Here is a 27,009-nt window from a genome sequence, read left to right on the forward strand (position 1 = left end):
TTGCACTTTAAATCTATATTTGTATAAGAAAATTTCCCTTGAAAAACATCACTTTTGGAATCTCTCAGAGTTTCACTTTTCCTATTACACTTTAATGGATTCGGTATACTCAGTGTTTACCAAGAGCACTTCATCATAGCAGCTCAAGAGGCACCTAAAAGGATGACACACTAAATCATATACTGTAATAATAAAAATACATTATTTACAAAGCATCCTTGCGCTATGTGTTTTTGAATAAATAAACAGAAGATACCATAAGTGTGTTTTTCTTATAGTGTATCCCTTAATACAATGGCAACTTACTGCTGAATAGACATGTATACAATAACGTTGCACATTTCCGTTTCTTTCTCAACAACCTTTAATGAGAAAAACATTTTTGTTTAAAATTTGTTGACCTATACTGATGCTTGAAAGAGTAACTGATACAATAAAAATATGTTTATTTGTTTTTACAGTGGAAATGAGTAGATAATTCTTCAATTTGTATTCCCAGAAAGCTGACCTGGCAGTTGCTCCCCTCACTATTACCTACGTAAGAGAAAAAGTAATAGACTTTTCAAAGCCATTCATGACGTTGGGAATCAGTATTTTATACCGGAAGCCTAATGGCACCAATCCTGGGGTTTTCTCCTTTTTAAACCCTCTTTCTGCTGATATTTGGATGTATGTGCTGCTAGCCTGCCTGGGAGTCAGCTGTGTGCTCTTTGTCATTGCACGGTGAGTTTAAAGGCCCCACTTGTGTAATAGCAAAACACATGCATTCCTCTGAGTGATACCTCTGGGCATGTAAATTATTCTTGGTTCAGAAATGATAATCTAGTTACATCTTCTGCATCACTACCCTCTAATAATGTGAATCTGCCAAGCTGGACACTGTAAAAGCAAATAATGGAAGAGAAAGAATTTGGGAAGCTATCGGAGTGGCTGCAATCTATGCAGAAAGAAAGGAAAGAGGCCTGCTGGATCAGTGACAGTAGCTAATTCATTTCCTGCCTGGGACAAGCAGGCACACAACTAAAGGTTCAGTTAATTTCTTTGTACCCTTGTATTGCCACGTTTTTCAGGTTAACACTTTATTTGGTGGTTTTCAAATTATATTCCAAGGAACCCTTAGATTTTCTGGGTCAGGGGTCCCCAACCTGTGGACCATGAGGGGATTGCAACCAGGCCACAGAAACAGTGAGTGCACGTCCGCATGCACACATCTTCATTTGCGCGAACAGCAGGCAAGTGCATGCGCGCAAACTCCATTTATAAGAGTGGCAGGCACAAGTGCATGCCAGCTGCTGGTGGGGAACCATCCCCTCTCCATCCCCCACTGGTCCGCAAAGTAGGAAACATTGGGGACCTCTGCTCTGGATGGATGACAGAGATTTCTAACCCAAAGCTTGATAGATATCCCATAGTCATAAGCAAATTGTAATCTTGCATATTTGGTCTAGCTGTTCTTGCCTCTCATAACAGAAAAGAACAAATATATCATGCCAGTTCAGGTGGAAGATGTTTGAACAATCTGTCTCTGTCTAGCTTTGGCACTCTCTTTTCCTTATTTCTCCCTACATATCCCATGTTCTCCTTAACCCAAAGGAGAAGCCATTGGATTTTTGGTGAAGCAAGTGGGAGAGTTGGATGGAAAAGTATAATGTATACCATGCAAGTTCGATAATGGTAGCCAAAACTATGTTTCCAAGATAGATAGATAGATAGATAGATAGATAGATAGATAGATAGATAGATGATAGAGATATATCAGGCAGAATTTTTATTTGCACTCGGAGGCTCCAACTGGTCCAGAATGCGGCCACGCGGGTGGTTATGGGCGCAACTCGTGCCCGCGTGACACCCCTCCTGCGTGAGCTGCACTGGCTCCCAGTGGTCTTCCGGGTGCGATTCAAGGTTTTGGTTACCACCTTTAAAGCGCTCCATGGCATAGGACCCGGGTACCTTCGAGACTGTCTTCTGCCACCAATAGCCTCCCACTGACCAGTCCGTTCCCACAGAGAGGGTCTCCTCAGGGTGCCATCAGCCAAGTTATGTCGGCTGGCGACACCCAGGGGGAGGACCTTCTCTGTGGGAGCCCCAGCCCTGTGGAATGAACTGCCCCCGGAAATACGTAAGATCTCGGACCTCCGGGTGTTTCGCTGCGCACTGAAGACCCTGTTGTTCCGCCAGGCAGGGCTATCAACATAATAATTTTAAATTGGGGTATTTTAATTTTTGGGGTTTTAAATCAGCCAAATCTATTTAATTATTTTAATTTTTAATCATTGTTGTGTCCTGTGTTTTTAAATTATTATTATTATTATTATTATTATTATTATTATTATTATTATTATTATTATTATTATTATTATTATTATTATTATTATTATTAACTGTCTGTAGAACATTTAACAAAATCTCCAGCAATGTAAAGTCCATCTTGAAAATGTATTGCTATGGACAGATTTTTGAAGATTAAAAGTTTGAAAGCTACAGAATAAATAATTTTAATAGCACTGAAGTGATTGTAAAAAGCACAGGTACTATCAAGCTATTATTTTTTGGCAGACCAAACTGCATATTTCATGTAAGGCAATGAAAGAACAGTTGTAACAAAATATCTTAGACAGATATTCTGCTTAGCGCTATGTGTCAAAAGCAAGGCAGGTAGTGAATTAATGCCTTGATTTTCATGCAAATCTGATACAATGCTCTTGAAAACTACCATTTGCAGCAATAAATGCTTATGAACTATGCTCACTGTACTGTGAAGCACAATTTGGCTATTTGTAAATCAACAACTTTGGAATGACTAATAACCATCTGATCATCATTGCCAGATTTTTTTCCTCTGTGCAATGAGGCAAGACTGAAAACTATTCTGTTTTCCCACTGTGAGAAAGATGGATAAAAATCAGCTACCTGGAACCTTTGCTAACAAGGGCTTGATTCCACATTGAAGAAGTCTAAAAGGAATAATAATCTCAAAAGGTTGCCATGCCAATTTGCAGAACACTTTTGGATATCTAAATAGCTTCTTACAAGGTGTGTCCTGGCAAAGATAGGAATTTCCCAAATAGACTTTTTTTCATGGCAGAGACATGAAAAATATTCATTAAAAACTTCATTTGCCATATTTCTGACATAGAGTGGGTTTGGGGATATGCAAATACTGCCCAAAAAAGTAAAACTGGTATATTTAGTGTTTTCTTTCCTTTCGATAATGGATAAAGATTTGATCATTTTACAATTTTCACTAGATGAGTAAAATATTCAGTGAGGCCAAATTAAAAGCATTCACACTTTTTATTCTTATTTCTAAACGTTATTTTTAATGATCTTCATAGTTAAAAGATTTGGGCTTATATTTCTATGATGTAGCTACAAAAGCAAACAAGGCAGCTTTAGCTTATTATACTTTTGTTCAAGGATTTCTCTCTCATCAATTTTCTTAGTTTAATATCCTCATCCTTCTTGTGGAAGCTGTTTTCTAAAGGTCTTTCATTTGTAGCCCCTGATATGAATTTTGGATTCTGTGTATAGAAAAATGTATCGAGAAATGGAAAATAAAAGTAGTTCTACTAATAACAAATATATCTTTGGCTTATACAATTTCTACTGATTGCATATTCAAATGATATAAAAATCAGGAACCTTCTACTTAGTTCCAAATTGCCTTTACATTTCATTTTACATAAGGTTGTCAAGTTTATAATTGATTAACAGGCTCTACTGTGGAGAATAAATGAGTAACTGTGAAATTAATTTTAAAAAATAGAATTAGAAATATTTTTAGAAGATAGAATTTTAAAACAGCAGAATTAGAACACACAAGATGTATTGGCAATTTGAGACATTAATTGATGATGTATCTGATGCCTTGAACTACAAGTGAAAGTTAGAATTTATTTTACATCCTACACCCAATGCAAAACTTCATTCTGACATTTTCTTAATACCTCCAAAGGAAATTATATATGCATAATTTTGTGCACAGCTGCAACTGGTGACTTCAGAATTAGATTTTAATCCAATTTTATTTGTTTCTTCCATAACAACTTCAATAAAATATATTAAAATCCTCAGGCTTTCATTAGAGTGAATAAAAAAAGAAAGATAATTGGATTAGGCATCATATTTAAAAGCTGTTCACATAATATTATTTGTTTTATTTTATTTTATTTTCTGCAATTTATAATTTGTTATAAATTATATATAAACCAATTTATGGTTTGTTTTTAAATAAATAAATAAATAATGTATTTTATATTTTTAAAGCTAGGAGCTGGAATAATTGATAGGGAAATATAACCCCTATAAAAAGTCAGCACCTACAAGAATTTTTTCCGATATTTATACTAGGCTTCAAAATTGTGCCCTTTGGCAAAGAGCTTTTTTTTTTTTTTTTTTTTTTTTGGTGTAATTGGATAGTTCTCCATTCCATCCTTCCATTTTGCTGTTAGAAACCAACTACAACATGTGCACTGTAAATATTATAAATCATTGGAAATACCCTAAAATCTAAAATTTTGCATGACTACGGCATAGGTTGGTATGGACTGAGGTCAATTTCAAATGTAGATCCATAGCTGATCTAATTGGCAAGCTAGTAAGATCTAGAGATGAGATGACTTAAACTTTCTAAATTCTTGAGTTATGGCAACGGTAACTGAGGACTGAAGGCCCCAAGGTTCGAAGGGTGCAATAAAATATGTGTATATGCATAATTTATTTATTTATTTATTTTATTGTCATATTTATATGCCGCCCTTCTCCCGAGGGACTCGGGGTGGCTCACAGAATAAAACAACCCAACAATAAATAGAATTAAAATGTTAAAATCCGATTTAAAAACCCCAAATCTCCCAAATTAAAATGCACGGCAGATCAGGGAATTTGCTGAAAGAGCCATGTCTTTAGGTCAGCGCGGTGCATTTCTATAATAAAGGTTGACGCGGTGCATTTCTATAATAAAAATAGATGGCCCCCATCCCTTCAAGTCCTGAAAGGAATGTCTCCTTATTCAGCATTACACTTTGTAAGCACAGGGTCAAGAGCAGAATAATTCATAAAATACTATACTGTAAAATAATAATTTCAATCTAATTTAAATTTGGATGTTTTCACTGACTTCTTAAAAAACCTGCTGGAATGAGGATTGGTTATGCATGGAAATTCCACAATTATTTTCCAGCATATACTATAGTATGTTATGCTTTGCTTTGTTTTATTTTGCTTTGTTTACTTCCCTTTTTTCTTTAAAGTCATTTGGTTGAGTTGGGTGGTGTTAGAAATTAAATCAATCAATCAATAAAAAGGTAACTACTCAATTACATTTCAGTACCTAAGTCTTGGCCAGCTTGGTTGCATAGAATTACTGCAGCAATTTTTGTACTTCTTTTAGGCTTTTGCACCAAGATGGTGTTCACAGGAACTCTCCTGCAAAAAGAAATTCAGTCACATGATTGTCAGGACGCTTTGTTTTATTTTCTATTTATTTTTGCAACAGATGTGTCCACTGAGGAATTGGGTAGCTACTTACCCTTCAGTGCTTTTTACTCTTTTTTTCCTTCTTTGGGACTCTTTGAGCTTTAGTGATTCTGCCTAGTTTTTTATTAATTTCCTTATTTGGCTAATAGTTCAGTAAGGATATAAGGAAATTCATTAAAGGAAAAGAAATTTCATTCAAACCAATATGCCACAAGAATCTATCTCTTACTCAAGATGTTATTTCTTTTCTCTCTTTTTGAAAGGCAAACTCGGTTTTTGAATAATTTCTTCCACAAACCTCAAATATTACATATTGACAAAATGCTACTGAGCATATTCTCTTGTGTACAGGTAGTCCTTGACTTAGGACCAAAATTGAGTCCAACATTTATGTTGCTAAGTGAGTCATTTATTAAGTGAATTTTGCCCCATTTTACATTCTTTGTTGCCATAGTTGTTAAGTGAATCACTGCAGTTGTTGATTTAATAACATGGTTGTTATGTGAATCTGGCTTCCCCATTGACTTTGCTGTCAGAAGGTCATAAAATGTGATCACATGATCTTGGGACATTGCAACCATCATAAATATAAGTCAGTTCCAAATGGCTGAATTTTGATCATGTGACCATGGGGATGCTGCAACAGTCATAAGTCTGAAAAACAATTGTGTCACTTTTTTCAATGCCATTATAACTTCGAATGATCATTAAATGAACTGTTGTAAATCAATGATTCCCTGTATATGCATTATGATTACACCTAATTTGGTTGGTAGAGTTTATATATTTTATCTTAGAAGATTTGGTCCTACTGACTAGAATTTATACAGTCCTATGTTCTACAGAAGAGTTGAGTTCACTTTCAGTTTCAGGATTTTGGTATGATGAAATTTTCTTTCTCAGGTACTCTTACATATAGTGCCACTAATTATTTTGTCCATCCATTATCTTCTGATCCCAAAGCATGATTACCCAGTCCCAATATTGCCTGTGGTGCTATTTGTTTAATAGACATGGAAACCTAAGCACGTAACATTCTAAATGGTGGTGCATAGATTAAAAATCTCAATATTGCCTTTTAAATTGAAGCATATTCTGCCTCAATGCTGGCACAGTCCTGTTGTTACCATAATTAGATCCTGTGTTGTTGATTAAAATGTTTATTTTAATTTTGAATTTCAAATTCAAGAGCTTGATGGAGTATTTTTAAATGGTACTTTTCATATAATGCATGTGAGATGTTTTCTTGAATAACCATCTTGTTTTGATTTTTTTAATTAGCTATTATACTGATGATTATATTATTTAACTAACAGCATCCTAAACTACAAACTGTTTCAATCAGTACCTTCATTATTATCAATGTTCATTGCTTCGTGTCTAACACAATGCTCAGTAACAAGAATGCTTATAACAAGAATGCATATATTCAAAGCTTAAGTATATAGTTAAGTACTGTTGTATTGGCATGATATTGTCAATTAAGGCCATATTTATAATAATGAAAATATGTCCTGCAATTGTGAAATTATCCATCTGCAATCATCTATAGGTAATGAATTTAAAATAATGTTGCTGATTTTAATATAATTTTGCATAACAATTCTAAAAATTAAAACAAAATATTAATGCCATAGACATTTATAGTTCTTATTCCAAGAAGATTTGGGCTCTGTCCTTAGTAATTGTTTGTTAAGAACTGGTGCAATTGGATGAGCTAATGGATCATGTGACAGAAGTAATACTCCAGCTTAAGTGTTGATCTTGACAAATATAATATAACCTTATTTACATGATTGGTTGCAGCCAAATGGATCTCAAGAAACTAGGGAAGGTATGGGGAGCCTGTCATTCCTTGGATAGTTCTACAAGAATTGTAGAAGTCAGGTCAATTATGAGTGATAATGGGAACTGTAGCATCTGGCACGACACTAATTCATTCTTCCCAACAGCCAAGTTTGAAGAACTCCAATAATTAAATAAGATATAAAGCTTGCCTGATGAGAATCCTGATTCATACATCTCCCCCATTTCTATACTGTAGAGGTGGTATAAAATATTTTATAAAGTTAAAATTGTTCTAAAATAATGATGCTAAATTGAATAGAGTGAAAAATCATTCATTGAGGTTTTTTCCTGATAAATGATTTGAATCTGGTTGTATAATTTCCAGTGATAACAAAAGAAATATAAATTAAAGGAAGTCGTAGATGGGGCAAAATGTACTTCTGAATGCTATTTGTTAGTTTTTTAAAAAACATTAACAATAAGAGTTCACGTAAATTTTGTGGGTTCATCAATGGAATTCAGTTGAGAGTACAACCATGTGCTGAAGAATTTGCTATCTCTTGTCTTCCTATTGAAATTACCCCTGATCGTTTTCAATCAAACCTTGCATAGTTCTGTTTACCTGTACCAGTTGAGGATAAGGAAAGTATCTTGTACAATGAATGTGCAGCAAATAGCACATAGGCCACATCCATTTGTGAATTTGCTTTCATGCATCCAACCTACGCACATAAAAATTCTGACAGATACTTGGCAAATACTATTATTGTATGGAAGATTGTTCCAGAAATATACAGACACATATTATTGACATAGAAGATAATTCATATAAAGAAAATAGGTGACATGTAACTGGAGCACCTTTATCAAGACCTGATATCTGGATCTATTGCAATTGGTTTCACTTTTATCAGTGTCTTACAAATTGCAATCCTTGGTCTATAGAGATTCTCAGTCATCCAGGTCATGGTTGTCCCAAAGATTCTTTTTCAAGAGGCAACTAGACTTTCTGGTTTTTCTTTGAAGACGTTTTGCTTCTCATCCAAGAAGCTTCTTCAGCTCTGAAGAATCCTTGGTCTACTTTTCTTTAGTCTAAAAAAAGTGCATTGTGGAATGTTGTCGTGTAAAAGTGGTTTTCCTAATTTTTACATGATGCATGGACTTACATGCTGGCTATGAACCAAAGTTGAATAGACTTTAATGGAATTAGTCTTTTTATTGAAAAGTGTACTCTAAAATGCTTTGCACTGCAAATTTGCTTTGGATCTCTTATGCTGTGATTGCATATTTATGAATATGGCCTTAATTGATTCCTTTTTTTTTCCTTTTTCTCATTAATCTTTGGATTTTGTTCAGTGTTCGGCATATTTTTATGTGATGTTTACCAACTCTTTCTGTTAACTACCACAGGTTTACACCCTACGAGTGGTATAACCCCCACCCATGCAATCCTGACTCAGATGTGGTGGAAAACAATTTTACTTTACTTAATAGTTTCTGGTTTGGAGTTGGAGCTCTCATGCAGCAAGGTACAGCGGTTACCCTTCACTCCTACACATATCCCACAGTTTGATGGAGGGCTGCTTTGCTGGTAAACTCCACCATTCGTAGCTATAGCAAAAACTTGAAAGCCTAATTTGGAAGGAAAAATATAATTACATTTGTTTATGTCCTGACAATTTAACGATGCACTTGGGAAGAATGACCATGGAACCCAACTGAAAAGAGCCTTTCGTTTGAAAATACTTGTCAAACTTATGTTACTTACCAAAACAGAATTAAGACTTCTCTGCAGATATTTAAGATGTTTGCCTCTTCTAAATGGATCCAAGCTTTGATGCTCACAATTGCAGTTGTTTCTACAAATTGCACAAAAGGCCCATTTGGTTGTGAAATTAATAGGATGCCTTTGATACTGTATGGTATTCACTGGGAGACTTGCATTTTTGCCTCCATATGACACATACATTTATATAAAGTTTATGTTACTGTGAATCCTTTCAATACTGATCACACATTAAGCAAATTATTAGAGTAGACAACATTTTAAAAAGCTTTGCTAGTATAAAACATTGTTAAAATCTGGAAAAAATATAAGCCAATTTTTTTTCTTGTATTCATCTAGCTTTTTTGGCATATGTAGGAAGATATGCGTACCAAAGTATATTGTACACAGGGTAAGGAAATATAATTTCATTCATTAGAGTAAGTTCTTTTTGTCATTTGGTGAATATAGCAATTAAGATTTCTCACTACTGGACAGGTGTATACTTCAGAGTACTTTATGTTTAAATTTGGTGTTCTTAATCATCTTCTTTTTTTGGAGTTTACCAACATCCACAACAAACTGTGGGATGTCGTGTCTGCAAGTTACCACTACCTTGGATACATGACAGTCAGCCCCAACCAGACTCTGCTTGTCTTTGAAGAAGCATTAAAAAAGAAAACTAAACTCAAACATTTGTAAACCGCAGCAAATATTTCCATGTACAAACTTGTGGTACGTGTGGACTATAAGGGCAGCATCATTAAGATGAAGTGTTTGAACAAGAGATGAATGGCTTTAACCTCTGCACCTGTTGGTATGCTCTTTTTCTGTTAACAAAAGCTGCTGAATCATAAAGCATTGTTTATTAAATTGTAAGTTGTGATCATCAGACTTTCTCTTTTCTACAGAGGTTGAGCAAAGTCTGGATCAGGATTGGCTGTCATGTCTGCCAAAACAAATAAAACAGACCCTAGAGAGTCTTCAGCAAGTATTGTCACTCATTTGTAACATTTATTTCCCTACCATTCCCTGATTTTTAAATCAGATCAATTTTTTCTTTGAACATGCAATATAATTAGAGATTAATGTATATAGAAAACAGAACAAGTTAAAATCCCCTGCTTACAAGCCGATATAACCACAGTGAAGTTGTTATTCTAAGCCAGAAAGCTGTCATGACTAATCCCAATTCTCTGGGAATAACTTCCTTGAATTCAATGCACCTTAGATTTTAGTAAATATACTGTACTTACTCGAGTCAATATTCGGCATGCAAATAAACCAGTAGAGTTATAAATTCCAACGAATGCAGTCTTATAAGAATCAATGATGAACCTGTTAAGAATAATAGATAAGATTCCATAATGTACCATAAAAATCAGACACAGCAATTTTCTGCACATACCACAACTATGCACATATAGAATAGACAAATTTATTTCATGTATTTAGCAGCTAAATAGACTGTATGTAAAAGTATCAGTACTCTTTTCCCATAATATGAATTGGGAAGGATGCTCACGTAGCAATTGTAAGGATTAATTATATCTGATCATTCATTTTTCAAAGAAGTCTGCATTCTGCTCAATATCAGGCATTTGTTTCTTTTGGATTTAATCAAAACCAGGGGAATATCATTCTGTCAGCCAATGGTATGGTTTCAGCTTTTCTGTGGTTGAAGTGATTGTTCTTGGTATCTTCTGATACCTTGTATGGTTGGCAACAAGCAGATGTCTAAATGAAATGCATTCTTTCTTTTCACACCAGCAATGGGCTTTTCTTATAAATCAAAGGAAATTCAAAATTAACATTAAAGAATGTAAGAATTTCAGAACCTCCCTGTGTAGAATATCTATATTGGAAGCAGAAATCATATCATTTTGGCAAGTTGCAATGCTATAACACGGTGAGCTATTGAATTATTATTCAATAGCTGTTATTACAGCTATTGTAATTACAGTAATATTGACAGAGCTAAGTTCCATTGACTGTCTTATATAAATACAATTTGCAGCCTTAAACCATACATAACACAAGATTTTATCTGAAATATTTAATTTGGAAAATGGTCGCAATAAGTCGGACACGACTTCGCAGCTAACAACAAAAATATTCAAATTAGCTATTTTCCAATATTTAATTTGGAAAATACAATATTCAGTTTACAAATAAAGATATTTTCCAATGTCATAAATCATACTTTTTCCTTCTACATAATTGTTTTAGAAGGTATAGCACCTCAGTACCAAAAAGATTTGGTAAACAAATCAGATCAGTTAATACACTTGCATGATAGTCAGCGTATAAAGAGTTTGACCACCTGCTGAGGTGTTGTGAAGAGGAGGAAGTTTAATTGTTGATGCTTTTTTAAGCATCACTGGAAATTCAATAAAAATTTGAAGGATTTTTTTATCTCCTTGATAGAAGGTTTGCTTGGGTTTTTCTGCAATTGTTTATTGACAGATCAGAAATTATGCATTATATGCAGCTCAAAACTCCAGATGCAGCTTGAATGGTATTGTTTTATCTAAGTTAGATGTTGCAGGGTAGTTTTCATTCTATGTAACATGGAAATGAGGAACGAATAAAGGAAAGTTGAAAGTCTATTTAAAGGTAGCAATGGCAGCTTCAACAAACTAATTTGCTTATACCCTTGCCTAATATCCAATTTATAAAATAGAAAGCTGAAAAATGTGTATCGAAATCCAGAGCCCAATTTCCAATTAAAATTTTGAATTCAAAAGATTTCCAAATGATATAAACTCCCAATTTCATGTTTGAATCAGATGTTGTGCAGCTAAAACAATATTTCAGGCTTGGAGCAAGATGTCTTGAGTTCAGATCATTTTGCATAATCCTAGTCTGCAATAATATTAAACCAGTATTCACTTTTAACAAAATAGACAAGGTCAAAGGACAATTAGGGAAGATTACACCAGAACATTTTTGGAAATGCTAGAGTAAATCATTACTTATAATAAACTGAACATTTATTGAAAATATTCTGTTTTCTGAAAATAAACAAATGACAAGGTTCTCCCCAAATGTATGTACAGAAGAATTTCTCACTTGATACTATGGGGTGGGAGGAGCAATATGAATATTTAGAACGAATGTTGATATTTCCCAGGGTGAGGGAGAAAAATGCTTTAATAATTAAATAATATGCAATTATCCATTTACCTTCCTGACCTTGCTATATTTAATATTGCCTAATTTTTCATATATTTTGAGGAAATCAGTAAAGGAAAAGTAATATATCCTCATATTATAGGGCATAATACTGAAAGTTCTTTCATTCTGATTCTGGTCCTATTTATTACAGCAACATCAATAAAACTTACTTCCAAAAAAGAATATCCATCATCATACTTCAGCTGTTTTACTTCAAAAAGCAATTAAGGGATATGTTAATCATTAAGGGGAAAAAAAGTAAATGGCAGTTCTGATCCAAAGACATCTATTTGTTTGTCATCTAGCACTGCATTCATCTTATGAAAAGTATTTGAGTCTATCATTACTCTACACATCTAAATTATAGCATCAAATCATTCTTGTTCTGTATTCCTAATGTAACATGTTTCTGAAAATAACATTCCATAGCGTGATCTTAAAATTTCTTTTCATCCTATTGTAATAAAATTGTTTTGATGGTGTCACGCAGGATCAGAGCTGATGCCAAAAGCTCTTTCCACCAGAATAGTAGGAGGAATATGGTGGTTTTTTACCTTAATTATAATATCATCCTACACTGCTAATTTGGCTGCCTTCTTAACGGTTGAGAGGATGGAGTCACCTATTGATTCAGCAGATGATTTAGCAAAACAAACTAGGATAGAATATGGAGCTGTTAGAGATGGATCAACCATGACATTTTTCAAGGTAAGATGCTAAGAAAGCTTTTTGTTGGTGAAATGTTAAGATTTTTTAATACTGTGTTATACATTGAATAGTACATTTGGACGATGAGAATAAATTATGCAGGTAAGTCAAAACTGGATATACATATTGGATTTCTGATTGTTGGATCTTTCTGACTCTAGGTATTTACTCAAAAATATGTTGGTCAGCCTTCAAGGAAAATTCCAACTTTTTCATTTGTCCCCCTGTAAATAGGCATGGCCAATATCAATTTGGGATTTAAGCCATAATTTGGAAAGAAAAAAAAGCCCAACAGAGGTTAAATAAGCTGTTTTCTAAAAAATACATATCAATATATAGAGCCTTGGTGGTGCAGCAGACTAAAGTGCTGTTAAATAGCACCAGCTGCCTGCAATTACTGCAAGTTCAAATATCACCAGGCTCAAGGTTGACTCAGCCTTCCATCCTTTCGAGGTAAGTAAAATGAGGACCCAGATTGTGGGGGCAATAAGCTGACTTTGTATAAAAAAGAATACCGCTTGGGGGGGGCGAAAGCCCTACTAAGCAGGTATATACAAAAGTATGAAGGCTATTGCTTAATGCATTGTCAGCCGCCCTGAGTCTCCGGAGAAGGGGCGGCATATAAATCGAACCAATAAATAAACAAATAAACAAACAAACAAACAAACAAATAAATGAATAAATAAGTAAATAAATAAATAAATAAATAAAATATGATGTTACATTTAAATTATATTTAGACTACAATTCTTTAAATTTATTATCGCAGTTGATTTGAATGTTTCTGGGTTTTCACAATATTAAATACACTTAGAAATATGCAGTCTCACCAAGAGTTTTAACTACTAAAAGTTAAAGTACAGTAAACTCTACAATTAAGTGATAATTTAAAGATACATGTAAATGTTGATCATTCCAATAGCAACTCTCTGCCTTGGAATCTTTCTTTCTTTGTAAAAAGATTTCAGATCCAAGTAGCTATTTCTATTCTTCTATTCTCAGATCGAAGTAACTCTTTCTATTAATAAATGATTTAAATATAACGTGAACAGACAGGAATATTCCTTCACATAATATGCTGTAAATGGAACAAGCTTGAAATATAGGCATCAACATAGGAATGTTGTTATCATCCTAGAGGCTTTTCATATGCATGCTTCTCAGTTCACTTTTATTTAATGTTTGAAAATTTGTAGAAAGGAACACATGTTTTTCCTATGCTTGACTAACTAACATATAGGTCAATTTCTAGCAATGAAACAAAAAGATTATCTTTCATTATTCCAAACCCACATTTCAATTTCCTTCCTTCCTTCCTTCCTTCCTTCCTTCCTTCCTTCCTTCCTTCCTTCCTTTCTTTCTTTCTTTCTTTCTTTCTTTCTTTCTTTTGTTAGGCTTGAACTTAACTATCAGACACTTGATGTGACACGGCAACAAAAGAAACGTTATTATCTCCTTGGATGAAGTTTTTTGTTGACATAACTAACAATTTCGCTCTATTAAACTCTAGCTACCTATCTGACTCCCTTATATATTTTGTATATCTTCTTTAAAAAAAACATTAACAACAATCTGTAAAATTCGTAGACTTAGCCTTAAATACAATCTACCATAGTCAAGCAGAGGAACCACTATTCTGTTATGCAATGCATTCTAAAATGCACACCCCCAAAAAGGACATTAGAAGCCACATGAACAATCTATTGGCTGATGCAAATTCTTTGAATGTAAAAATGCTGTCCACAGAACTAAATTTAGCAGAAATCATTTAAAGACAACTGGGTCCTTTTTTCCTGAGGTCCAAATCAAGGATAGTGTCATCTTGGAATGCTTAGCAATTAACACGCATGAAGAGTACTGATTTCTACTGCTTATAATTTCTTTCCTTAGAAATCCAAAATATCAACATATGAGAAAATGTGGGCATTTATGAGCAGCAGGCAACTGACAGCTCTGGTGAAGAACAATGATATAGGCATCCAACGGGTGCTCACTACTGATTATGCTCTGCTGATGGAATCAACCAGTATAGAATATGTCACTCAGAGAAACTGCAATCTCACCCAGATTGGGGGACTCATCGATTCAAAAGGTTATGGCGTAGGAACTCCCATTGGTAAGAAAAGTGATACATATAATTATTGGTAGATAGCTGATGGTAAGCACTTTGGAATACTTCGTAATACTTCGTAATACTTTGTAATATAAAACATATTTTATTTAACATAATGTCAACAAAAGTTTTGCAGGTTGAAAAGCAGGAAAAATTATATTATGTCCTATAAATAAATGCAGATAGTTCACATAGAGTATTGTGCTACCTCCTGACTTGTTTTAATCAATTTAATCCAAAGAATTTAAAGCATCATCATTGCTGCTATTTTTAATCTCTGATTGTTTAAAATCGTTAAAGTATATTTCTTTTTTTTTTAAGAATATATAAAAGACAAGCAAAGTATCAAGGTACACAACAGTAGCAGTGGTAAACTAAATAAACCATAAAACTAAAAATGATTTTTAAAAAGGAAAGAAAAGAAAACTGTAAAAAAGGAAAACAAAATTTTATATTGAACTTGTAGCCACTGGTTTACAAGATGTAGCATATAATATTATAATGAAAATATTATTGTAAAATATCATAAAATCTACATATGCCAAACATCAACTTCTTGCTTCATCTTTTCAGTAATAGAAAATAATGCCTTTTGAAGGACAGATAAATCACATATTTCCAAATGCCAAACCTCAATATCTGGAATAATATCACTTATCCAAATTCTGAATATATTTTTTGTAGCTCCAAGAGATAAAATGTTTTTTTAAAAATAGTTTTAATTGAAAAAATTTAGTAATAATAATAAAAGACTGTGCAAACTAAATTCAGAAAGAAAAAGAAACAATACAACATGCAATAAAAGAAAGGAAAAAAGAGGAAGAGGAAAAAAGAAAAAAGAGAAAAAATATTTAAAGAAGCGAGTTTGATCTTCATCACTACACATAAACTTAATGATCCTTTATCCTCCCACCTACCCCACAAGGGCATATGCAAATATCTCTTCTTCCTATACCTTTTATGCTAATACTCTTTATTAATCTTTAAAATAACTTTTATACTAACTTTAATCATTATAATTTCCAGTAGAGTAGAGTAGAGTAGAGTAGAGTAGAGTAGAGTAGAGTAGAGTAGAGTAGAGTAGAGTAGAGTATAATTAGAATTAGAATTAGAATTAGAATAGAATAGAATAGAATAGAATAGAATAGAATAGAATAGAATAGAATAGAATAGAATAGTTCTTTATTGGCCAAGTGTGATTGGACACACAAGGAATATGTCTCTGGTGCATAAACTTTCAGTGTACATACAAACAACAAAGTAATATAATAATAAGATACCAATAGTAAAAGGCAAAAGGCAAAATGAGAAGATTAATAGTAATACAGCCCTGCTACATGGCTAAACATTTTTAGACATAAGACAGTCCTGCAGAAATTAGATGTTCAGCAAAGTGATGGCACTAGAGAAAAACTGTCCCTATGCCTAGTTGTTTTGTCATGCAATGCCCTACAGTAGTGTCCTGAGGGGAGGAGTTGAAACAGTTTATGTTCAGGATATGGGAGGTCTGTAGATATTTTCTCAGCCCTCTTTCTGGCTCATGCAGTATGCAGGTCCTCAATAGAAGACAGGCTGATTACAATTTGTTTTTTCCTGCGGTCCTAACTATCTATTCAAGACTGTACCCGTGTTATTTGGTTGCTGTACCAAACCAGACAGTTATAAAAGTACAGATGACCGATTCATGCATATATCCATGCACATCAACATTTCACTCCTAAAAGGATTCCCAGTGTTTTATAAAAACATATTTTATTTTAACTTTGGTCAAACAAACCAACTTTGCACTCCTTCCTTTTGCTTCTAACAAGCTTGATATTTAATTTATTCAGAAGTTGTCATATGATTTTAGCTCCCTTTCCATTTTCTTTTTTCCATTTCAAAGTCTTTTTGAAGGCTTTAGGAAAACCTTTTTTGTAAATCCACTAAGTAATCACTATCCAGCAGGATAATGGCTGTTGGCTTATCATTTGTATTTCCACTTTAACTGCCGTCTCTGTGTTGTAATCTGCCTTTTTTTTTTAGTTTTCCAATATTTCAACATATTTTTTGTATCCTAATATTTTTGCATTGGGTGAGGTTTCTTTCAGTTCTTGATCCTGTAAATCTTTCAGAACATTCTCTTTCGCATCTGTCATTTCGTATTTAACCCCTTTTGGAAATAAACTCTCAGGCCCCAGGAACCAAGAACAACTTATGGAATTACTTCTCAGCAGTTTCCTTTATTATTCCTCACTTGTAAACAGAAATATTGCCAACTAAACCAACTACTTGAGCCTGCTTAACTCTTGTTCTCCCAAAGTATCTAACCTTAGCTGCAACTTTGTCCTCTGGAATGCAGCCCCTCCCTTCTGGGAATCCAGACTACATTCCACCACATCAATTATCTAAAGAAGTAGACATTATTGCTGACATTGGAGCTGCTATAGTTTCTGTCCCCATAATTTAAATATCTCCTGAAACAATTCAAATGTCATATCATTTTTTTGTCATTTTTGTCCCAATGCTGACCAGAAACAAGACAAGCCTCTTTTTTCTTTTATGCCTGAATACTTAGTCCCCTCTAGTGTCCAAAATATGAAATCATAAAATCTCAAATTTGCCTTTATCTCAAAACTTCTGTTTTTAATTCAAATACACTAAATAATTTAATTCCCACAAAGGTAATATTTATTTATATAATTATAATTCAAAATAATTATTGCCAAAATCTTTTAGCAAAAATCCTAAAATTCCAAATTCATCTGATTGCTTAATTTTTTTATAACTTTCTTAGTCTTACTCAGCTTTTTGCCATTTAATTCAAATACTCTAAATTTTTAAATTTATAATTTTTCTTTTGTTCTAGATGAAAGTAAACTCAGCAAAATTGTCATTTTAAAGATCTCTACTAGCCTTAAAATAGTTATATGTAATTTCTGAAAGTGATTAGAAAGTGAGGTTAGCGAACTCAGTGTCCTTAAAAAAGCTTTCTGTGGTTGAGAGTGTGATGGTTCTCCTTTGTCTCCAAAAATTGCCTGTCCTGCAATTTCTTTATGAGAAACAGCCATCCAGAATACCAGTGGATGATCTCCCATTCTCTCCTTAACCAGGGAAGTACTATGGGATAGTCTACTTACTGGTATTTTGGTCAAGACCATGAGATTGTTTCTGCTTATTCAGAAATGTACTACTCCACCATTCTTCAGCTAGTAGTCAAATCCTCCAACAGAGAAAATCTGATGTTCTTGCTTTGAATCTATTCTTAGGGGAGTCTAATACAATCTAAATATATATTTTTATTAATCAGTTTTAATCTCAAATCCATCACTACTATTTAAACTTTCTTAAGAACATGAAACCATTTATTGGGAGCATTGGTGGAGATTCCAATTCTATGGTCCATGTTTGATCTACTCCGGTACTATAAAAATATCCTCAAACTTTTAATAACGATATGTTGAGAATATGTTCAGTCATGGATCTCAGGTGCCTTTGAAGTGGCCAAAGCATCTGGCCCCAAACTGAGCTATTAAAACTTACTTAATCTGGGAATATTGGCATTGTTGTGAACTACAAAAGACCAAATTCAAATCTTTAAAATAATAATTACACAGTAATTGATTTAAAGTCACCATCCCAGATTTTGCCAATATATGCACAATCTGTTTGTGTCAAAATGTGCGCTGGGGAGGATTGCACCTGTGTGACTGTTTTTAACATGGTCCTATATAGCCTGACATATTCAATTTTGTTTTACTCCTATTCCTTTCCTTCAGGCTCTCCTTATAGAGACAAAATCACCATTGCCATTCTCCAGTTACAGGAGGAAGGAAAATTGCACATGATGAAGGAAAAGTGGTGGCGAGGCAATGGCTGCCCAGAGGAGGACAGTAAAGAAGCTAGTGCCCTCGGCGTGGAAAACATTGGGGGCATTTTCATAGTGCTTGCGGCAGGACTAGTTCTTTCTGTGTTTGTAGCTATTGGAGAATTTTTTTACAAATCAAGGAAAAATAGTGACATTGAACAGGTAAGTCCAGCTGCATTCAGTCTGGGAAGTACCTTCACATAAAAGAATGGGATCCAATCAAGCAGAGAAAACCCACTTTTGCCTTATTATTGAATTCCGGAAGAACTGCCTTCTGCTGATCAGGCCTAAAGCCTTTTGTACTAAGATAACTGAAATAACTAATAATGAACCACTTGTGTCTTTTTATCAGCCACTCTGCCCAACACCAGCCTTTTCCCAATGATCAGCTCTATACAATAGGTTCCAGCTAGTGCGATGGGCACTTCTATAAAGCTATAACTGTCAGCAAAGTCAATGTGTCATTGCTTCATCATCATTATAACAATACCGTTAATCTCGATAAGACCTTTCCACCTAGTGCAATGAAAGAAATGCAGAGTTCATGCTTTTTATCTGCAGGAGAGTATACTGGGTAGTAATTAAGGGTCAGCTGAAAAGAAGTTATAGAATTTCAAGAGTCAAAGTGAGGATACGACTGGGGCTTTTTTCAGCGTCCACTGCTTAAATCTTTTGTCATTATTTGTGTGAGGCAGAGAAAGGGAATGAAACTGTGGTATTTCAACAAAGAATTCCAAGCCTTACTTGGAACAAATGACCCTGCTAAGTAAAAAAGGACACAAGCATCTTCCTTACCAATACTCCCCAAGCCATTCCTGGTGCAAGCAAAAGTATAATTTAAATAGATGACACATAAGAGCGATTTTCTCTAACATTGGAGTTGCAACTTAAGTTGGAAGAGAGACATATCAGGAGACTGATCTGAAGGTGTACAATCTTCACTGTACACCTTCAGTGTAGAGTGCACAGTCCAAGTGGTTGATGTTAGGAGAGTGAGGGTTGCAAAGAATGAACATCTTTGTTCATTGGAATGGTGGAGTGCAAAAATAACTCGGTGTGAGAGAATGCAGGGAATATAAAATATATATAATTGAATAAATAAATAATATAAAGGGTATTACGATCTATGATAATATGGGCCCCTATGTGCATAGTTGCATGAAGATGAATTAGTATGTGTGAGTATAGCCCCATATCATATAACAACCACGTTTGGCCAAACCATGCTAGAAAACACCATGATTTACAGCAGGGTACATACTGTAATGTGCAGCATCTCTTTGCAAACCCTAAATCCCATTTGGCTCTTTTTATTATTTTTGAGGTGAAAAGTTAAGAGGCAGACTGATTACCTTAACGTTTGCAAAGGATTAACTATCCTTTAATCCTCCTCTTCCTCACCTCCAGGAAAAGGCATCCTGCCTTTTTGAAGATCTGACCCTCAATATGCAAAGCCTGGGGTTGCCCTCAAAATTTTCCATATAAATACTTGTTATTATTGCAATGATCTCTTATTTTTATGCTTACATGTTGGGATTGGTTTGGATCTCTGTTACAAAATTATATGAGGTACATGAATGTTACCTTCTTAATGGTCTAAAGCAGATAGAGATCAACATTAAAGCAAAGTTGACTCAAATATTGTGTATATATATATATATATTCCTGAGAAAATGGATTGATTCTTGTCAGCCAATAAAATAATAAGAAAGTAAAAATTCAAATTCTTTTCTGCAATCAAGTTTTAATAAAAGAGATGATAAATATGAAGGTAGTTGTTAATTTTTAATATATTAACACATTTTATATAATACAGTAAAATCTACATATGTATCCTAGAGAAGTTATATATTATTAGATATGTTTCACAAATTTCATTTTCTATAAGTATATTGTTTTATAAGTTTTGGTATCATTCTCTTTAAAATTTTGTTACATTAGTTAATATTCTTAATTTTTCTTTTTCTTCCATCTTTTCCTTTCTGCATGCAACAAGGCCTTTTGTTTCTTTTATGGACAACAATGTAAACAAACTCATCCATCCAACTCCACTTCTGGAACTACCTTATCTACAGAGTTAGACTGTGGCAAATTAATTCGGGAAGAACAAGGGATTCGAACACAACCCTCAATCCATACTGTATAGTTACCATAAAGGAAAGGTGTGTTTAGCTAAGAGCAAATTCTGACCACAACATACATTAAGGGGGAGAAACTCTAAGGTCAGAATAACTTATTTTTTCATGTACCCAAGGATGTTTGGGGTTGGTATTTCCAATAGAACCCTAGCATGTGAAATAGCATAGGAAGAAGAAATAAAACAAGTAATCCTTCAGCCTATTTGAGAAAATGTAGGTAAATGTCTTACATTGTCCATACTACAGTAGTGGCCAAAATTGTGGAAACCTTTTGGGAAAAATGTATTTTTTTAAAAACTAGCTAATAACACCACTTTTTTTTTTAGTAGTACCAAAAAATTATATATCAATGGAAAGATAATTGAATCAAGAATGTAATGCAATAAGTTTCATGAAGGATTTGCTATTAGAATAGCAGTTACAGTATAAAGAAGAAAAGTGAAACACATAGAAAAAATGAGATATACAAAAATTATCACCATAGAAAAAACAAGATATACAAAAATTATTACGTCAGTTAATACTTAGTTGGATAACCTTTAGCATAAATTACGGCCTTACAGCATCTTCCCATGGAGTGAACTAAGTCTCTTAGTTCTGCAGCTGTTATAATGTGAAACAAAATTGAATGATTGCTTCTATTAACTGAGTTTTATTGCTGAGTCGCTTCTGACTAACAAGTTTCTTTAATCGGCTCCATAGATTTTCAATTGGGTTAAGGTCTGGGCTATTCCCAGGCCATTCCAGCTGTGGAATATGACTGTCTTGAAACTCCAAAGAAAGTGATGTTATTAGCCATCAAACCTCAAAAATTCACGGTTCCCAAAAGGTTTCCACAATTTTGGCCACAACTGTATAGTAGAACATTATGAATATAATATGACAATAAGTTGTTTTCTTTTCCAGAATAGCAGACTAGTGATGTTTGCAAGATTGGGATAAGGGAACAATTATAAAAATAAATAAATATAACAGTTGTGACAATGTGATCAAAGTCCCATCCTCTGTGCACTGATATAATTATGAAAAATGGTGGGGCATTGATTGTGCTGCAGCAACCATCATCCTGTACTTCTGTACGGATATGGTAGTTAGGTCTTGCATGGAAATGTCAAATTACTCCTCAAATGATAAGTTCTGTACAGAACAAGTGTGTGTGAGCGTGGCTATTCTGAAACACTCTAAAACACTTTAAAATGGCCAATAGCGATCAGATAGAATCCTCATCTGTAATGCAGTGCATGGGCCTTATCATTTATTTAACCATGTGGAGAGAAATACGAATCTTGTTCCATTGCTCCAGTGGGAATGCTCATTCGTGCTGGCCCTGCATGACTTAGAGCAGTTAACAGTTACTATCTTGCTGCTTGCGTCTGTATTTCCATTGGGATCAGTAACTACTATGGATTATTTTTGTATGATTCATCTTTTTTTCAGATATGAATAATTTGCCTTTATTTTACTTCCCAGATGGAATTAATTAAAATCATACTTTTCCTTTGGAGTGAATGTAAAAATGAGGTTTTAAAACATTATCTTTAGCAATAAGTTAATGAGGTCTTTCTTTTCCAAACAAGAGCCTGCAGGAGCCCGTTAACATTGGCTGTTAATGGTCTCAGGGATATATGCAGTAATGGGAAGGGGGAAGAATCATAGTTATCTAATCCAATATATTACACCGGCTGTAAGATAAGGAATAATTAAAATAAACTAGATGAGCTAAGAATTAATCCTATAACTAAAATACTCTACGGTGAATCTTATAACCTACTTTATTTGTATTCTGTAGTCCATTCTTTTGTTCTACCTGAGTTCATTTTGCCAAAAACCTACTGTTTCTGGCCTTGTGATAAGGCCTTGTAACCATAGTTTAAGATATCACCTCCCCTACAATCCAGCCAAGGAAACTATTGAATCAGGCTTCAATGCGTGAGATCTTTAACAGAATGCCAGAGTTCATCAATAACTTGGTACTTGCCTACAGTTTTCTCTTCTCTGAGCCAGGAGCTCAGCACTTGGAAATATATGTTTAAAAATCCAAAGTCACAGCTGTTAGGTAAGTAACTTTATGGTGGCACAACTAGTGATTGAGTATGTTGTGGCCAATGTATATGGTTTCTTGCTGTCTATAATGTCTTTTTCAAAATGGATAGAACAGGAACAAAAAGAAAGACATAAAAAGAGCAAAATAAAAAAATTCTAAGAAAAAAGACTTTTTGGGACAGGTTGACATTAAATCAAACTGAACCTCAACAAATAGATTGTGTCTACTATAGCATTTTCCACAGCTTCTTCATGTTTAGTAGCACTTTGTTTTAAACTAGGAACTCCCATTTTTCCACAGTGAGAATTATAGCAGAAATGGCAGTACTGTGTGAGAGATTGTGTTGTAGTGGATAGTCTGGAAATCTTTGGCTCATTCACCTTCTAACTCCTAATACCATGGTCTCATGGCAGAAAATGAGGACTGGGTACAGGGTGCCCCAATACGCAGGATAAGTGGATTGTACGCAAGTACACAATATATCTTTTAAATTTATTATTAATGTTACTTACGGGACCACCTACTACCACCAATAGCCTCCCACCGGCCAGTACGCTCTCATAGAGAGGGACTCTTCCGAGTGCTGTCAGCCAAACAATGTCAACTGGCGGCCCCTAGAGGGAGAGCCTTCTCTGTCCAGGCACCTACTGTCTGGAATGAGCTCCCCCCGGAGATTCGGAGGATCCCGGATCTGCGCATCTTCCGCCGCGCTGTGAAGACCTTTTTAATCCACCAGGCGGGCTTGGCCTAATCTTTTCCCTCTTTTTAATATGTAAATGTTAATCTGTTTTTAAATATTGGGGTGTTTTAATTTAATAAGCCAAAATGGTTTAATTCAATTTTATCTGGTTTTTTAAATTTTTGTATATAAGTATTTTATTGTTTGGCTGTTCACCGCCCTGAGTCCTTCGGGAGTAGGGCGGTATACAAATAAAATAAAATAAAATAAAATAAAATAAAGTGGAAAGGGATTTATCTTGTGGTACAAAATGGTTAGGGTAGAGCAGAAGTCCTCACTGCCTCATAGCATGTTTGGCTGCCAATTGCTGAGGACTGCAGTACATTTACAAAAAAGTAAACATGCCCATTCCAGCAGCATTATAAATAGGATTCTTAACTTGTAAAATCAACTCAACTTTTGCTTGGTTTTCATTGTGAAATTAAGTAATAGGAAGCCCCCAAACTTTCATTCAGTCATTTTAGGTACAAAACTGCTCAGATATAAAACTGTTTAGATCCTCCTCTTTGTGTGAATTTGAATGTAATAATTTAAGGTCGTTCAGATTATAATTAAGGCCCTTGATTTGTTAATATGTTTATATATGAAATAACATTCCAAAAGTGATTGCAATTGTTTTAGTCTTCAGATTCAGACATTTAATTATTTTTATATTCTCTGTGAGCCATTTTTCCTTTTATCTAAATTGATATATTAAGGTGTTAAACTATGCTTAATATTTTTACAGTGAGTTTCTGCACTGGTTTCATGCTTATCTTAACTATTCTGAATATAACCATTATTCAAATAAATGAAGATGTAGGGTTAAGAAGTCATAATCTTATTACATTTTTAAAAATATTTTCTATATATAAAAATATGGGTGAAGAATATTTTTTGCATGTTTTATACATACTGTATAACCTGCCAATCTGACCATTAGATCATTATACTCATTTATTGCATATTTCTGTATTCTACATCAGCCTTTCCAACTTTTGTGTCTTCAGATGTATCAGACCACAATTTTCATTTCCCAAGAGAGCACAGGTATTAGAACATCTAGACCGTACAGGTGGTTTTTCCTTGATTGTTGTTTTCTTGTTGTTTTCATTCCCCTGATGTGAATATTTTGAGCGTCCTATATTTTTATCTTATTATGTGTTAAGAATATTGTCTTATTATATAATGGTACAGATTTCTGGTCTTTACATTAGTTGATAATGTTCTTGGGAGGTGACCTTATCAAGAACAATAAGGACTTTAAAAAAAACTTCATGCAGGTTTCTACTTTCACAGACATTGACTTCTACACAGAACGTATAACAGAAACATGGAAAAATGGCTTGCTACTCTGACAGGCAGCAATTCTCCAAAGTGTTTTTTTATACTATTTTCAGTTGCTAGGAGTTGAATTTGGAACTTACTGCATGCAAAGCATGTTGCGTTCTACAGAGTAAAGGTGTTTTCTTGAAGATAAATATGAGAATCGTCTATTCATATATATACACCTGCCTACTTGCTGGAAAGTTGCATTTTTTTCCTACTCCAGTCCTCAAAAACAGTCATACTGCAGGTGTTTTTGGAACAACAAAAACATTTTATTCATTCTCAATAAAACAGATGGAATAGGGGAAAAACAAGTTCCCTATTGGCCATGAACAACCTTGTCACTTGGCTTGTTTAATTACGACTTTTTCAGTTCCTTTCCTACAGCATATTCTTTTTTTTTTTTTACAAGATACTAATTGACCAGGACTCTAATCTTTAAAAATGGTATAGAAAACTAAGGTCTACAATTTAAAGACTATCACTAAACATATGGTTTTGATTATTTACAGCTATTCCTCTTGTCAAGATACAGATGTATCTTAAAATTGCTCTTTAAAATGAGCATTGCAACTTGAAACTGACTCCTAATTTGTTTATCAAAGAAACAAGAATCTGGCTTGCATTGCAAATGACACAGATTTAAATGAAGAAAACAAAACCTTCTTTCCACACTGCTGTAATTCTGTTGCTGGGTCTTAAGTACTAATCTTGGTATAGTTAATTTTCTTTTGTTTTTCTCATGGCTGTACCACTATAGTTTTAAAAAAATTATATTGGTTTTATTTACTTTTTTACTATATATTCTGAGATTTATTAGCCACAGTGCGCCTCATACAGGGTGGAAAAACCATAGCTAAGTCAAGAGCTATTGAAGGCTGAAGAAAGAACTGACTATATTTTCTGGTCCAAAAGTTAATAATATATAATCAATCAGTAACAATAAAGATGATAATCAAATAATTATCAGGCATCAAGAGTTTTCTGAAATCCACCAAAATGATGATTTGTATTTAAGAGGAGGTTATTTTATTGATATCAGTGGACAAATTAATCACTATTATATTCATAATTACTTCCACAATATGTGACTGTCACATTTACAGCTAGATTTAAATTCTATTAAATTCATGGTAGAAATCTGCTGTTAACTCCAATAAATTTTTCTCTCCTATTTTTTATCAGTGTCTTTCTTTTAATGCCATAATGGAGGAACTTGGAATTTCACTCAAACATCAGAAGAAATTAAAGAAAAGATCAAGAACTAAAGGGCGTACATCTTTCACAAATATCCTTACTTGTCATCAAAGACGGACTCTTAGAAAAGAAACCATGGCTTGAATAAATGCAATTTTCCCTGTAGGAAATATCAGGATAGAAGGCAAAAACAAACCTTGATGCCTACTTATGAAAAGACAACTATTTTATTTCATAGTCTGATTTTCTTCTTTTTAATCCAGAGGAAATACAACAGATTCAGTCTTCACATATGACTCATAGACTACTAATCATCCCAAAGCATTTCATTCTTACTTTTGGAATAATATCACTATTTTGCATCCCTTTGCTCTTCCCTGTTCTTTGCTGTATGTGCTTTATACATAAATAAAAAAAGATTTTTGGGGATTGGAGTATCAATTTCTTCATATCAGAAATCATCAAATATTTATTTCAGTTATATGAAACTTTCTTCACATATAAGTATGTCTACATACCCATCTATCCTCATTAGCAAGCATTTTTATACAGTCTAGTGGTACCTTAAATTAGATTAGTTCAGTGATTCCAAGATTTGTTTTGTTATCGTTGGTTCCTCAGACACCCAGTTGTTTAGAGTTGATTTAGCATGTTTATTTACCTACTGAGTCCTTCTCAAGGCCGGGATAGGCTTTAATTATTGTTGT

At 33.9% G+C, this 27,009-nt stretch overlaps 1 protein-coding gene across 1 annotated transcript in view; it reads left to right on the plus strand.

Annotated features, from left to right (window-relative positions):
- Positions 1-26,446, plus strand: part of GRIK1 (glutamate ionotropic receptor kainate type subunit 1) — a 162,433-nt gene extending 135,987 nt beyond the window's left edge. Inside the window, exons 12-17 of the mRNA XM_070943569.1 lie at positions 500-723; positions 8,677-8,795; positions 12,699-12,916; positions 14,807-15,032; positions 18,788-19,038; positions 26,291-26,446. Of these exons, the coding sequence (XP_070799670.1) occupies positions 500-723; positions 8,677-8,795; positions 12,699-12,916; positions 14,807-15,032; positions 18,788-19,038; positions 26,291-26,446 (1,194 nt within the window). The remainder of the gene's footprint in view (positions 1-499; positions 724-8,676; positions 8,796-12,698; positions 12,917-14,806; positions 15,033-18,787; positions 19,039-26,290) is intronic.
- The last annotated feature ends 563 nt before the right edge of the window (positions 26,447-27,009 follow it).

Source organism: Pituophis catenifer, unplaced genomic scaffold (assembly GCF_029215685.1).
Source record: "Pituophis catenifer annectens isolate HBS135680 unplaced genomic scaffold, rPitCat1.0.hap2 SCAF_4, whole genome shotgun sequence".
NCBI lineage: Eukaryota > Metazoa > Chordata > Lepidosauria > Squamata > Colubridae > Pituophis > Pituophis catenifer.